At 49.9% G+C, this 15,932-nt stretch overlaps 1 protein-coding gene across 1 annotated transcript in view; it reads right to left on the minus strand.

Annotated features, from left to right (window-relative positions):
• Positions 1 to 356: 356 nt before the first annotated feature.
• Positions 357 to 15,932, minus strand: part of LOC142246722 (uncharacterized) — a 294,524-nt gene continuing 278,948 nt past the window's right edge. The window contains exon 12 of the mRNA XM_075319777.1: positions 357 to 2,947. Coding sequence (XP_075175892.1) covers positions 690 to 2,947 — 2,258 coding nt within the window. The 3' untranslated portion in view covers positions 357 to 689. The remainder of the gene's footprint in view (positions 2,948 to 15,932) is intronic.

Raw genomic sequence — 15,932 nt, forward strand, 5'->3', positions numbered from 1 at the left:
CAGTCTCTTGAAAGCCGTATTGAATATTTTGCGGGGTGCTATTTTAAAAGTGATATTCCTTCAAGGAAATGTCCAATACATAGGCCTCAGAAAGTCACTTGAAAACAAATAGGTCCCTAAAAAATAAGTTGTGTAAATTGCCCTAAAATAATCAAAGCTAAAACTTGCTGCTAAATGTTTAACCCTTTTGGTAAAATAAAAGGGCATCTGAAGGATAAGGATGCTTTCACACTGCATTCCTCTCCCTGTTCATTGGTCCCATTGGAGCTTCCGTTCGAACCCCCCGCAAAACAGGATTTGGAGTATGCACCGATGGAATCCCAGTGTACTCTGACACGCATCATTTTCGAGGTATACGGCTAATGGAGGCGCATACCCAGCTGTAGTAGACTGCGTCTGGGTGTCAACCTCCAGTAAGCATATACCCAAAAATGGTGCATTACAGACTCTATCTGCACCATTATCGTCAGTGGCCCCACAAGTGAATACGTCCAAATCCCATTTTTTTGTTGGGGGGGAGGGGTTCAGATGGAGGCCACGACAGGACCACTGAACAGAGAGAGGAACTCAGTGTAAAAGCACCCATAGTAGACAGAAGGTAAATCTTATGTATCAACTTCTTTTTATGCAGAATAGTCATTTGTTTTATTGGTATAAACATATAACAAAAAAAATAGGTCACCAAGGGATTAACATGGCTTCTTCCCAGTGTGAGTTCTTTGATGATTACGAAGAGTAGATCTAGCTGTAAAACATTTCCCACATTCTGAGCAAAAAAATGGCTTCTTCCCTGTGTGAATTCTCTCATGTGTGAGAAGATTAGCTTTTTGATTAAAAGATTTCCCACATTCTGAGCAAGAAAAAGGCTTCTCCCCTGTGTGAATTCTCTCATGTGTAAGAAGAGAAGATTTATCTTTAAAACATTTCCCACATTTTGAGCAAGAAAATGGCTTCTCCCCTGTGTGAATTTTCTCATGTTTGAGAAGATGGGATTTTTGATTAAAAAATTTCCCACATTCTGAGCAAGAAAATGGCTTTTCCCCTGTGTGAATTCTCTCATGTTTAAGAAGAGAAGATCTATCTGTAAAACATTTCCCACATTCTAAGCAAGAAAATGGCTTCTCCCCTGTGTGAAATCTCTCATGTGCAAGAAGATAACATTTCTTCATAAAACATTTCCCACATTCTGAACATGAAAATGGCTTATCCCCTGTGTGAATTCTCTCATGTGTATGAAGAGACGATCTATCTGTAAAACATTGCTTACATTCTGAACATGAAAATGGCTTCTCCCCTGTGTGAATTCTCTCATGTCTAAGAAGAGAAGATCTATCTGTAAAACAGTGCTTACATTCTGAACATGAAAATGGCTTCTCCCCTGTGTGAACTCTCTCATGTTGAACAAGAGAAGATTTGCGACTAAAACATTTCCCACATTCTGAACATGAAAATTGCTTCTCCCCTGTGTGAATTCTCTCATGTTTAACAAGAGAAGATTTGCAACTAAAGCATTTCCCACATTCTGAACATGAAAATGGCTTCTCACCTGTGTGAATTCTCTCATGTATAAGAATTTGAGATTTGGATTTAAAACATTTCCCACATTCTGAACATGAAAATGGCTTCTCCCCTGTGTGAATTCTCTCATGTATAAGAATTTGAGATTTGGATTTAAAACATTTCCCACATTCTGAGCAAAAAAATGGCTTCTCCCCTGTGTGAATTCTCTCATGTGTAAGAAGAGAAGATCTATCTTTAAAAAAAATCCCACATTCTGAACAAGAAAATGGCTTCTCCCCTGTGTGAATTCTCTCATGTGAAAGAAGAGAAGATCTATCTTTAAAACATTTGTCACATTCTGAACATGAAAATGGCTTCTCCCCTGTGTGAATTCTCTCATGTGTAAGAAGAGAAGATCTATCTGTAAAACATTTGTCACATTCTGAACATGAAAATGGCTTCTCCCCTGTGTGAATTCTCTCATGTGAAAGAAGAGAAGATCTATCTTTAAAACATTTCCCGCATTCTGAGCAAGAAAATGGCTTCTCCCCTGTGTGAATTCTCTCATGTGCAAGAAGATAACATTTCTTCATAAAACATTTCCCACATTCTGCACATGAAAATGGCTTCTCCCCTGTGTGAATTCTCTCATGTGTAAGAAGAGAAGATCTATCTGTAAAACATTTGTCACATTCTGAACATGAAAATGGCTTCTCCCCTGTGTGAATTCTCTCATGTTTAATAAGAGAAAATTTGCGACTAAAACATTTCCCACATTCTGAACATGAAAATGGCTTCTCCCCTGTGTGAATTCTCTCATGTTTAACAAGAGACGATTTCAAACTAAAACATTTCCCACATTCTGAACATGAAAATGGCTTCTCCCCTGTGTGAATTCTCTCATGTGTAACAAGAGAAGATCTATCTGTAAAACATTTCCCACATTCTGAGCATGAAAATGGCTTCTCCCCTGTGTGAATTCTCTCATGTCTAAGAATTTGAGATTTGGAATTAAAACATTTCCCACATTCTGAACATGAAAATGGATTCTCCCCTGTGTGAATTTTCTCATGTCTAAGAATTTGAGATTTGGAATTAAAACATTTCCCACATTCTGAGCATGAATATCCTATGTGAATTTTCCAATGATTAGCAAATTTCCTTTTATCTGTAAAACATTTCTCACATTCTGAGCATAAAATGGTCTTCAACCTTGTGTGCGCTCTTTGATCTTTCACACTTCTGACACTATTGTTTTGCTTAACAGTCTTTGATGGATTAGGAGATAGTTCTTTAACAGGATCAGATGATTGTTCTTTCCTATCATTGGCTGAGAGTATATTTGAGATGTTTCCATGCTCTTCATATGTATCTTGTGTGATGCTACAATCATCTGCTTTAAAATATGAAGGTATCAGATGTCCTTCCAGAGTGCTGGTACAGTCATCTGCCAAGAAGAAAACGGATTTTATTTTTAAACAAAATAAACTTAAATTATAGTAATTAAATATGAAAATTACAAATTTAAGTAAAAGTAAAAAATGTCGTAGAAATTATATGTAACATCTATATTATATATATATTTGCCTTATTCTGTCGGTCTGTCTGTCTTGCTCCAAATTGACGTCATTATAGCCGCTTGGCCCCACCCCCCGCACGCATTTGTCACTCCGCTCGGCCCTGTCCCCCGCACACATTGCCCGTTTCGCTCGACCCTGCCCACCGCACAAATTGCCCGCTCTGCTCGGCCCCGCCCGCCGCACACATTGCCCGATTGGCCCCGCCCCCTGCACACATTGGGCACCTAGACACCTCCCCCCAGGACTAATCCACCTATCAGACACCTCCCCCCAGGACTACTCCCCCTATTATCCTCTTCTCCCCCCAGGACTACTCCCCCTATTATACTCCTCTTCTCTCCCCAGGACGACTCCTCCTATTATACTCCTCTCCCCCAGGACGACTCCTATTATACTCCTCTCCCCCCAGGACTACTCCTCCTATTATACTCCTCTCCCCCCAGGACTACTCCTCCTATTATACTCCTCTCCCCCCAGGACTACTCCTCCTATTATACGCCTCTCCCCCAGGACTACTCCTCCTATTATACTCCTCTCCCCCAGAACGACTCCTATTATACTCCTCTCCCCCCAGGACTACTCCTCCTATTATACTCCTCTCCCCCCAGGACTACTACTCCTATTATACTCCTATCCCCCCAGGACTACTCCTCCTATTATACTACTATCCCCCCCAGGACTACTCCTCCTATTATACTCCTCTCCCCCCAGGACTACTCCTATTATACTTCTCTCCCCCCAGGACTACTCCTCCTATTATACTCCTCTCCCCCCAGAACTACTACTCCTATTATACTCCTCTCCCCCCAGGACTACTCCTCCTAATATACTCCTCTCCCCCCAGGACTACTCCTCCTATTATACTCCTCTCCCCCCAGGACTACTCTTCCTATTATACTCCTATCCCCCCAGGACTACTACTCCTATTATACTCCCCTCCCCCCAGGACTACTCCTCCTAATATACTCCACTCCCCCAGGACTACTCCTATTGTACTCCTCTCCTCCCAGGACTACTCCTCCTATTGTACTCCTCTCTCCCTAGGACTACTCCTCCTATTATACTCCTCTCCCCCCAGGACTACTCCTCCTAATATACTCCACTCCCCCCAGGACTACTCCTATTGTACTCCTCTCCCCCCAGGACTACTCCTCCTATTATACTCCTCTCCCCCCAGGACTACTCCTCCTATTATACTCCTCTCCCCCAGGACTACTACTCCTATTATACTCCTCTCCCCCAGAACGACTCCTATTATACTCCTCTCCCCCCAGGACTACTCCTCCTATTATACTCCTCTCCCCCCAGGACTACTACTCCTATTATACTCCTCTCCCCCCAGGACTACTCCTCCTATTATACTCCTCTCCCCCCAGGACTACTCTTCCTATTATACTCCTATCCCCCCAGGACTACTACTCCTATTATACTCCCCTCCCCCCAGGACTACTCCTCCTAATATACTCCACTCCCCCAGGACTACTCCTATTGTACTCCTCTCCTCCCAGGACTACTCCTCCTATTGTACTCCTCTCTCCCTAGGACTACTCCTCCTATTATACTCCTCTCCCCCCAGGACTACTCCTCCTAATATACTCCACTCCCCCCAGGACTACTCCTATTGTACTCCTCTCCCCCCAGGACTACTCCTCCTATTATACTCCTCTCCCCCCAGGACTACTCCTCCTATTATACTCCTCTCCCCCAGGACTACTACTCCTATTATACTCCTCTCCCCCAGAACGACTCCTATTATACTCCTCTCCCCCCAGGACTACTCCTCCTATTATACTCCTCTCCCCCCAGGACTACTACTCCTATTATACTCCTATCCCCCCAGGACTACTCCTCCTATTATACTACTATCCCCCCAGGACTACTCCTCCTATTATACTCCTCTCCCCCCAGGACTACTCCTATTACACTTCTCTCCCCCCAGGACTACTCCTCCTATTATACTCCTCTCCCCCCAGGACTACTCCTCCTATTATACTCCTCTCCCCCAGAACGACTCCTATTATACTCCTCTCCCCCCAGGACTACTCCTCCTATTATACTCCTCTCCCCCCAGGACTACTACTCCTATTATACTCCTATCCCCCCAGGACTACTCCTCCTATTATACTACTATCCCCCCAGGACTACTCCTCCTATTATACTCCTCTCCCCCCAGGACTACTCCTCCTATTATACTCCTCTCCCCCCAGGACTACTCCTCCTAATATACTCCTCTCCCCCCAGGACTACTCCTCCTATTATACTCCTCTCCCCCCAGGACTACTCCTCCTATTATACTCCTATCCCCCCAGGACTACTACTCCTATTATACTCCCCTCCCCCCAGGACTACTCCTCCTAATATACTCCACTCCCCCAGGACTACTCCTATTGTACTCCTCTCCTCCCAGGACTACTCCTCCTATTGTACTCCTCTCTCCCTAGGACTACTCCTCCTATTATACTCCTCTCCCCCCAGGACTACTCCTCCTAATATACTCCACTCCCCCCAGGACTACTCCTATTGTACTCCTCTCCTCCCAGGACTACTCCTCCTATTGTACTCCTCTCTCCCTAGGACTACTCCTCCTATTATACTTCTCTCCCCCCAGGACTACTACTCCTATCATACTCCTCTCCCCCCAGGACTACTCCTCCTATTATACTCCTCTCCCCCCAGGACTACTCCTCCTATTATACTCCTCTCCCCCAGGACTACTCCTCCTATTATACTCCTCTCCCCCCAGGACTACTACTCCTATTATACTCCTATCCCCCCAGGACTACTCCTCCTATTATACTACTATCCCCCCAGGACTACTCCTCCTATTATACTCCTATCCCCCCAGGACTACTCCTATTGTACTCCTCTCCCCTCAGGACTACTCCTATTGTACTCCTCTCCCCTCAGGACTACTCCTCCTATTATACTCCTCTCCCCCCAGAACTACTCCTATTGTACTCCTCTCCCCCCAGGACTACTCCTCCTATTGTACTCCTCACTTCCAGGACTACTCCTCCTATTATACTCTTATTATAGTCCTCCTATTATCATCCTCTCTGAGGGGTGCGCAGCATGGGGGATGGAGTACGATGGGGAGTGCGCAGCATGGGGGATGGAGCACGATGGGGAATGCGCAGCATGGGGGATGGAGCACGATGGGGGTGCGCAGCATGGGGGATGGAGCACGATGGGGAGTGCGCAGCATGGGGGATGGAGCACGATGGGGAGTGCGCAGCATGGGGGATGGAGCCCGATGGGGATGCACACCTCCCCCAAAACACACACATACACCGCCATACACGCACCGCACAACACACCCACTGCACGATGGGGAGTGCGCAGCATGGGGGATGGAGCACGATGGGGATTGCGCAGCATGGGGGATGGAGCACGATGGGGATGCACACCTCCCCCAAAACACACACATACACCGCCATGCACGCACCGCACAACACACCCACTGGAAACCACAAACACCGCCCTACACAGACATTCACACACAGACACCTACACACACACAACACCCAACACGCAAACAACGCGGCACACACAAATATACGCACACACCGCGCAACACACACACTGCACAAAACATACCACCCCCCCAAAACACACACACACACCACACACACACACACACACAAACCGCACAGCACACACAGCACCACACACATAGCGCTGCAGACATACAGCGCTCCACAAACAACGCAACACACACAACGCAACACACAAACACCGCTCACATCCCCCCCACACCCAGAACACATTTACAGCACCCTACACAAACACTTGGCAACTACACACAACAACATATATATATATATATATAACAAAAATCATACATTAACTACACAATATATTCAAGAATACCCGATGCGTTCGAATCGGGCCACTATCTAGTTCTATTAATAACTGTCTAAAGTGTCATTAAGAAATGTGATGATTGCCTAGGGAATCGATTGTAATAATGTGGATTACTGATCACTGCTCAGTGCAAACATCACATGTCAAACAATAAAACATTTGTCAATGATTGAATATTTTATAGCAGCGTAAAAATTATTGTTGTTGGCAATGTATCCCTTTACGTAAATGTTCTGCAACATAACATAAAAATGCATAGGAGAACAGAAAAACCATCAGTATACATCAAAATGAAAGTTAATGAGCCTCAAACTTGTTATATTATTAGTTATATTCTCCCTGCAGCCGGTCTCTTTCAGTCTTCAGGGACAGTAGAGGGTTGTATCAGACGTCTCTCTCTGAGCAGTGACTGTTAGGCTATGTGCCCACGTTGCGTATTTGCATGCAGTTACACGGCGTATCGCACTGCAGCGTAACTGCATGCGTCCTGCGTCCCCACCACAATCTATGAAGATTGTGCAAATTCCATCCTCACGTTACGTTTTAGAACGCAGCGTTTCGGTCGCTTCCAAGACGCTGCGTTCTAAAAAGCAACATGTCACTTCTTTTGTGCGTTTTGTTTGCAATGTCGGTCTCTCTGTCTCCCTATCGGTCGGTGTCTCTCTCTCTGTCGGTCTATCCCTCTTCCCCCTCTCTCATACTCACCGATCACTGACCGAACACCGGCGCGGTGCTGCACGGCTGTCACACTGCGGCGGCTTCTACAGCTTTTGAAAATGTCGGCCGTTCATTATTCCATCTCATATTCACTGCTTCCCCTGCCCACCAGCGCCTATGATTGGTTGCAGTCAGACACACCCCTACGTTGAGTGACAGATCTCTCACTTCAACCAATCACAGCCGTCGGTGGGCGCGTCTATGTAGTGCAGTCAGGGCCGTATTTACCACTAGGCACCTGTGGTCCGGTGCCTAGGGCGGCGCGGTGCGGGGGGGCGGCGCCTTCTAGCAGCAAAAAAAAAAAAAAAAAAAAAAAAAATTAAAAAAAAAAAAAATTAAAATTATTATTTTTTTTTTTTTTTTTTTTAACCTATCTCACTAAATCCACAGTCTTTTCGCGGGGGGGGGGGGGGGGGGGGGTAAAGGGGGGTGTTGTGTTGGGCGCATGGGCGCCCCTCTATTGATTTGTATGTATCCGCGTCTTTAAAGCGGATACAAATACACTGCAGGCAACGGGCACAGGGAGCTGATTGAACCCGGAACTGCCGACAGCTGCATTTCCGGGGTCACAACACGCGCGCTCCAATCAGCTTCTTGCCAAGAGCTGGGACATCCAAACCTGTGCAGAGCTCACAGGCACAGCAGGCACCAGTGTGACGTCTGGAGGATAATCACCGGGTCCGGAGCAGGTAATACTAATAAGCTGTCTATATGTGAAGGGGGGCTTTACTGCTAACTGTATGTGATGGGGGGAGGGGTGCACTGCATGCATACTCACAATTAGCAGTAAGCACAGGCATTTCTATGTGATGGGGGGAGGGGTGCACTGCACTGCATACTCAGAAATGCCTGTGCTTACTGCTAATTGTATGTGATGGGGGGAGGGGTGCACTGCATGCATACTCACAATTAGCAGTAAGCACAGGCATTTCTATGTGATGGGGGAGGGGCGCACTGCATACTCAGAAATGCCTGTGCTAACTGTATGTGATGGGGGGAGGGGGGCACTGCATGCATACTCAGAAATGCCTGTGCTTACTGCTAATTGTATGTGATGGGGGAGGGGCGCACTGCATACTCAGAAATGCCTGTGCTAACTGTATGCGATGGGGGGAGGGGAGAGCCTAGAATGTATGGGCTCCTTACAGGTTAGTTGATGATCGTTGCGATGTTTCTTTTTGTCCACTATAATCATGCAAGGGGAGGCTGGGGGAGAGAGAGGCTGGGAAGAGAGAGAGGCTGGGTAGAGAAAGAGGCTGAGGGAGGCTGGGAAGAGAGAGAGGCTGGGAAGAGAAAGAGGCTGAGGCTGGGAAGAGAGAGAGGCTGGGAAGAGAGAGGCTGAGGCTGGGGGAGGCTGGGAAGAGAGAGAGGCTGGGAAGAGAGAGAGGCTGGGAAGAGAGAGAGGCTGGGAAGAGAGAGGCTGAGGCCTGGGGGGAGGCTGGGAAGAGAGAGAGAGGCTGAGGCTGGGGGGAGGCTGGGAAGAGAGGCTGAGGCTGGGGGGAGAGAGGCTGAGGCCGGGGGAGAGGGAGGCTGGGGGGAGAGAGAGGCTGAGGCTGGGGGAGAGGTAGGCGCTGAGGCTGGGGGGGAGAGGGAGGCGCTGAGGCTGGGGGGAGAGAGGCTGAGGCTGGGGGGAGGCTGGGGGGAGAGAGGCTGAGGCTGGGGGGAGAGAGGCTGAAGCTGGGGGGAGAGAGAGGCTGAGAGGAGAGAGGCTGATGCTGAGGGAGGCTGGGGGGAGAGAGAGGCTGAGGCTGGGGGGGAGGCTGGGGAGAGAGAGGCTGAGGCTGGGGGGGAGAGAGAGAGGCTGAGAGACTGAGGCTGGGAGGAGAGAGGCTGAGGCTGGGGGGGAGAGAGAGAGGCTGAGAGACTGAGGCTGGGTGGAGAGAGGCAGACGCTGGGGAGGCTGGGAGGAGAGAGGCTGATGCTGAGGGAGGCTGATGCTGAGGGAGGCTGATGCTGAGGGAGGCTGATGCTGGGGGAGGCGGGGAGGAGGAGGGTTGGAGGAGGGAAGCTGATGCTGAGGGAGACTTGGAGGAGGGAGGCTGAGGGAGGAGGGAGGCTGATGCTGGGAGGAGGGAGGCTAATGCTGGGGGAGGCTAGGAGGAGGGAGGCTGATGCTGGGAGGAGGGAGGCTGATGCTGGGGGAAGCTGGGAGGGTGAGGCTTGGAGGAGGGAGGCTGATGCTGAGGGAGGCTGATGCTGAGGGAGGCTGATGCTGGGGGAGGCTGGGAGGTAGGAGGCTGATGCTGGGGGAGGCTGGGAGGAAGGAGGCTGATGCTGGGGGAGCCTGGGAGGAGGGAGGCTGATGCTGGGGGAGGCTGATGCTGAGGGAGGCTGATGCTGAGGGAGGCTGATGCTGGGGGAGGCTGGGAGGGGGAGGGTGAGGCTTGGAGGAGGGAAGCTGATGCTGAGGGAGACTTGGAGGAGGGAGGCTGAGGGAGGAGGGAGGCTGATGCTGGGAGGAGGGAGGCTGATGCTGGGGGAGGCTAGGAGGAGGGAGGCTGATGCTGGGAGGAGGGAGGCTGATGCTGGGGGAGGCTAGGAGGAGGGAGGCTGATGCTGGGAGGAGGGAGGCTGATGCTGGGGGAGGCTGGGAGGAGGGAAGCTAATGCTGGGGGAGCCTGGGAGGAGGGAGGCTGATGCTGGGGGAGGCTGATGCTGGGGGAGGCTGATGCTGGGGGAGGCTGATGCTGAGGGAGGCTGATGCTGAGGGAGGCTGATGCTGAGGGAGGCTGGGAGGGGGAGGGTGAGGCTTGGAGGAGTGAAGTTGATGCTGAGGGAGACTTGGAGGAGGGAGGCTGAGGGAGGAGGGAGGCTGATGCTGGGAGGAGGGAGGCTGATGCTGGGGGAGGCTGGGAGGAGGGAGGCTGATGCTGGGGGAGGCTGGGAGGAGGGAGGCTGATGCTGGGGGAAGCTGGGAGGAGGGAGGCTGATGCTGGGGGAAGCTGGGAGCAGGGAGGCTGATGCTGGGGGAGGCTGGGAGGAGAGAGGCTAATGCTGGAGGAGGCTCATGCTGGGGGAGGCTGGGAGGAGAGAGGCTGATGCTGGAGGAGGCTCATGCTGGGGGAGGATGGGAGGAGAGAGGGCTGATGCTGGGGTAAGCTGGGAGCAGGGAGGCTGATGCTGGGGGGAGAGAGGCTGAAGCTGGGGGAGGCTGGGGGGAGAGAGGCTGATGCTGGGGGAGGCTGGGGGGAGAGAGGCTGATGCTGAGGGAGAGGCTGCTGCTGGAGGCGGGGGGAGAGAGGCTGCTGCTGGGGGAATGGAAGAGAGGGGCCAATGCTAGAGACAGAGGACAAGGGTTGAGGGATAGAACAATGACAATATCGATGGGGGGGGAGTGTAAGTACTCAGAATAAGAGGGGGGCAGCATTGGGAGCTCATTATGGAGAAGGGGCAGCATGTCTGGGCTCAGTATGGAGTGGAACAATGTAGGGGAGTCAATATCAAGAGTGGGGTAGTGTGTGTGTGTGTGTGTCAGCATAAGCGCTAGTGTGGTGGTCTTAGTATGATGAGTGGGGCAGCATGGAGGTGTCATTATGGAAAAGAGGAAGGCAGCATTAGGAGCTCATGGAGAGGGGCAGCATGCATGGGACATTGTGAGGAGGGGGCAGCATACATGGGACATTGTGAGGAGGGGGCAGCATGCATGGGACATTGTGAGGAGGGGGCAGCATGCATGGGACACTGTCAGGAGGGGGCAGCATGCATGGGACACTGTCAGGAGGGGGCAGCATGCATGGGACACTGTCAGGAGGGGGCAGCATGCATGGGACACTGTCAGGAGGGGGCAGCATGCATGGGACACTGAGGAGGGGGCAGCATGCATGGGACACTGTGAGGAGGGGGCAGCATGCATGGGACACTGTGAGGAGGGGGCAGCATGCATGGGACACTGTGAGGAGGGGGCAGCATGCATGGGACACTGTGAGGAGGGGGCAGCATGCATGGGACACTGTGAGGAGGGGGCAGCATGCATGGGACACTGTGAGGAGGGGGCAGCATGCATGGGACACTGTGAGGAGGGGGCAGCATGCATGGGACACTGTGAGGAGGGGGCAGCATGCATGGGACACTGTGAGGAGGGGGCAGCATGCATGGGACACTGTGAGGAGGGGGTAGCATGCATGGGACATTGGGAGGAGGGGGCAGCATGCATGGGACATTGTGAGGAGGGGGCAGCATGCATGGGACACTGTCAGGAGGGGGCAGCATGCATGGGACACTGAGGAGGGGGCAGCATGCATGGGACATTGTGAGGAGGGGGCAGCATGCATGGGACACTGTGAGGAGGGGGCAGCATGCATGGGACACTGTGAGGAGGGGGCAGCATGCATGGGACACTGTGAGGAGGGGGCAGCATGCATGGGACACTGTGAGGAGGGGGCAGCATGCATGGGACACTGTGAGGAGGGGGCAGCATGCATGGGACACTGTGAGGAGGGGGCAGCATGCATGGGACACTGTGAGGAGGGGGCAGCATGCATGGGACACTGTGAGGAGGGGGCAGCATGCATGGGACACTGTGAGGAGGGGGCAGCATGCATGGGACACTGTGAGGAGGGGGGCAGCATGCATGGGACACTGTGAGGAGGGGGCAGCATGCATGGGACACTGTGAGGAGGGGGCAGCATGCATGGGACACTGTGAGGAGGGGGCAGCATGCATGGGGCAGCATGCATGGGACATTGTGAGGAGGGGGCAGCATGCATGGGGCAGCATGCATGGGACATTGTGAGGAGGGGGCAGCATGCATGGGACATTGGGAGGAGGGGGCAGCATGCATGGGACATTGTGAGGAGGGGGCAGCATGCATGGGACATTGTGAGGAGGGGGCAGCATGATGTGAGGACAATGTGCAGATCATATTTCATAATTGAGGAAGGTGTGGTGGGTATAATTTATAAGGGAGGGCAGTGTGTAGTTTATTAGGGGCAGTGTGACAGTCACAGTATATAAGTGGGGACGGTTTGGTGGGAATATTTTATACTCATGCTATGTTTTGATGTGCCTGTGGTGATCCCTATTGGGGGGGTTAGTGCCCTTCGTTTCTCATTGATACTTTTTCAAGTGTTTTACAAAGTAGATCTGCCTTAAACAGATGTCGTGTGCAAAAACTCAGTTTTACGTTGTCACTAAGGGGCGCGACCACTTAAAGTGCCTAGGGCAGCACGAAGGCAAAATACAGCCCTGAGTGCAGTATGTCATGAACAGCCGGGGGAAGCACTCAGATATCCCGCAGCTGTTCGCTGATTTGTCACAAACACGACTACTTTCTAGCGCCCCCCTTGTCTGCAGGCCACTTTTGGTACTGCAGGACAATGCATAAAAGATGAGGCTGCTGAGCTGATAATGCCAAATATTGGAGGTCTCACAGCAAGGGTAAATATATATATAATGCAGCCACTGGTATGGTATATAAATTATAAGGACCTGAAATACAGCAATAATACCTAAAATATAACTTTTAATAGTTCCTCTAAAAATAGGGAAGGATCACCTTGCCTATGCATAAAAAATCAATTCAGGGATTAAATCAATTGCTAAAAATCCTCCAGATTACTAGGAGAGACCAGCAAACCCTGTGAAAATGCAAAAACACCTCAATAACGATTGGTGTTGGCAAATATAAACATATATTCAACCGAGATGGTCAAGATTATTCACACAACTGCTCATTCAAACTCTGTTCACAATAACGGCAGTGGTGTTATTCACAACCAATAGTATCCTCCAGTTGCTAATAGGAGGTAGTTTTTATAAGTGACCTTATTCTCCACACACATTTGGTCACATCACATCCGGTTAGAACAGATAAACAATATCCAGGGATGCAGAAATTCAAGTTGTTAACCTGATATTGTCTAAAAGGGAACAATCTCACCCAATTCCTGGTGTCTTGTTTCCCAATGGTCAGTGTGTCCTCATATCCGGCGTAGTCCAAAAGACCCTCATCAAACAGGTCTAGGACCCCTTATGAATGGACTCACTGTCCTCTCCCAGAGTCTCCTTCTCCCTTCTTCCGACGCGTTTCTTATACACCATTCATCAGGGGAGCATTAAGGAGTAAATCTATACTGGGTTAATCTAAAATAAATGAGAACATGGGAAGAGTAAGAGGGGTTCTCAATTGCAGCCCCCAAACATGAACCTCATACTACGTAGAGGAAACAGATAAATGAGCGACTTACCAGACGGTGACAGCGCCAATCCTATAAGCTGTACACCGCCGCCCAGTAAAAGCACCTTTTTAAATAATCGCCACTCTCCTGCCGGCGTCTGACGTCACATCCGTGATCGCGCCCACCACTTCCGCCCGGTGGAGCGCATCTGTGGAGCGCACGTCCCACAGGAAGTGACGTCGGACAACATCCGGCGCGCTCCTTGTACTACCATAGTGATACAAGAGTGGGGCGTAACAACGCCCAGCGGCCCGCCCCCTCAACTGATCGGAACGGCGCAACCAATACTGTACTACCGCGCATGCGCCTAGTCCGTGATCCGGACTTTCCTAACCTTAGGAGGATAAATGTATTGACAAAAACGCACAATACTCAAAACGGGTGATAACCGCTAAAAATACCAGATGACATGACCATGTTTCAAAAATACATACAAACAAAAAAATGAGATTAGATATCAGAGCAGAGGCAAAAACTCAGAATTAGAAAAAAGCGGATTAAAGGACATTAAATCTTACAAATAGTTACTGAAGGTTAACAGAGGACAGTACAAGGCCATGAGAGAAGCACTGGAGGATGGCATCAGCTACATTATTGCAGGGATAAGGGGATGGAAAGAAGCAGGTTGGAATTAAAAGGAATAGAAAGACAGTGGAGAAAGAGCTAACAATTCCATCACCAACTAGGCTAATCTGATGGTTCTGGCCCTACCTTACTGCGGGGGTTGGCACCCTAAAAAGTCGGTGATTGGCGCCCCCACTCGTCCGATGGCTTTCCCTCCTATCTGTCACTATAGACTCCACTTACAAAAAGGGTGCATAGGAAATACATTCATTGAGACCAAGAGGATGGACTGATTTTAGTCGGAAAATCCACCTACACTCTTTCTGGAGGATTTTTTTATCCCAATCACCTCCCCGCTTCAGCGGAACAATCACATCAATGCCTTGGAAGGTGATTTGATCAATATAACCCCCATGAAAAGTGTTCAGATGTTTTGCCAATGGGGTATCATTCCCAACTCTTATGTCTCTCAGGTGTTCTCCCACCCTTCTAAATTCTCTCCTGGTCTTCCCTATGTATTCTAGTCCACAAGAACATGTAACCTTGTATATGACACCCTTAGTGCGACAATTGACAAAGCAACGAATGTCATATTCCTTCCCTGTGTTGGTACTCCAAAATTTCTTTCCTACCTTTACCATACTGCATGCCACACACCCACTACAACGAAAGCATCCCTTAGGACCATTTCTGAGCCAGTTGCACCCCGTGCCCCTATTGTCCACAAAGTGACTGTGGGTCAACCTGTCTTGTAGTGACCTGGCTCGTCTAAAGGTGATCTGTGGTTTTTCTGATATAAATTTGCCAACATTTAATTCCAACCTGCTTCTTTCCATCCCCTTATCCCTGCAATACTGTAGCTGATGCCATCCTCCAGTGCTTCTCTCATGGCCTTGTACTGTCCTCTGTTAACCTTCAGTAACTATTTGTAAGATTTAATGTCCTTTAATCCGCTTTTTTCTAATTCTGAGTTTTTGCCTCTGCTCTGATATCTAATCTCATTTTTTTGTTTGTATGTATTTTTGAAACATGGTCATGTCATCTGGTATTTTTAGCGGTTATCGCCCGTTTTGAGTATTGTGCGTTTTTGTCAATACATTTATCCTCCTAAGGTTAGGAAAGTCCGGATCACGGACTAGGCGCATGCGCGGTAGTACAGTATTGGTTGCGCCGTTCCGATCAGTTGAGGGGGCGGGCCGCTGGGCGTTGTTACGCCCCACTCTTGTATCATTATGGTAGTACAAGGAGCGCGCCGGATGTTGTCCGACGTCACTTCCTGTGGGACGTGCGTTCCACAGATGCGCTCCACCGGGCGGAGGTGGTGGGCGCGATCACGGATGTGACGTCAGACGCCGGCAGGAGAGTGGCGATTATTTAAAAAGGTGCTTTTACTGGGCGGCGGTGTACAGCTTATAGGATTGGCGCTGTCACCGTCTGGTAAGTCGCTCATTTCTCTGTTTCCTCTACGTAGTATGAGGTTCATGTTTGGGGGCTGCAATTGAGAACCCCTCTTACTCTTCCCATGTTCTCA

This window comes from Anomaloglossus baeobatrachus, chromosome 7 (assembly GCF_048569485.1).
Source record: "Anomaloglossus baeobatrachus isolate aAnoBae1 chromosome 7, aAnoBae1.hap1, whole genome shotgun sequence".
Classification (NCBI taxonomy): Eukaryota; Metazoa; Chordata; class Amphibia; order Anura; family Aromobatidae; genus Anomaloglossus; species Anomaloglossus baeobatrachus.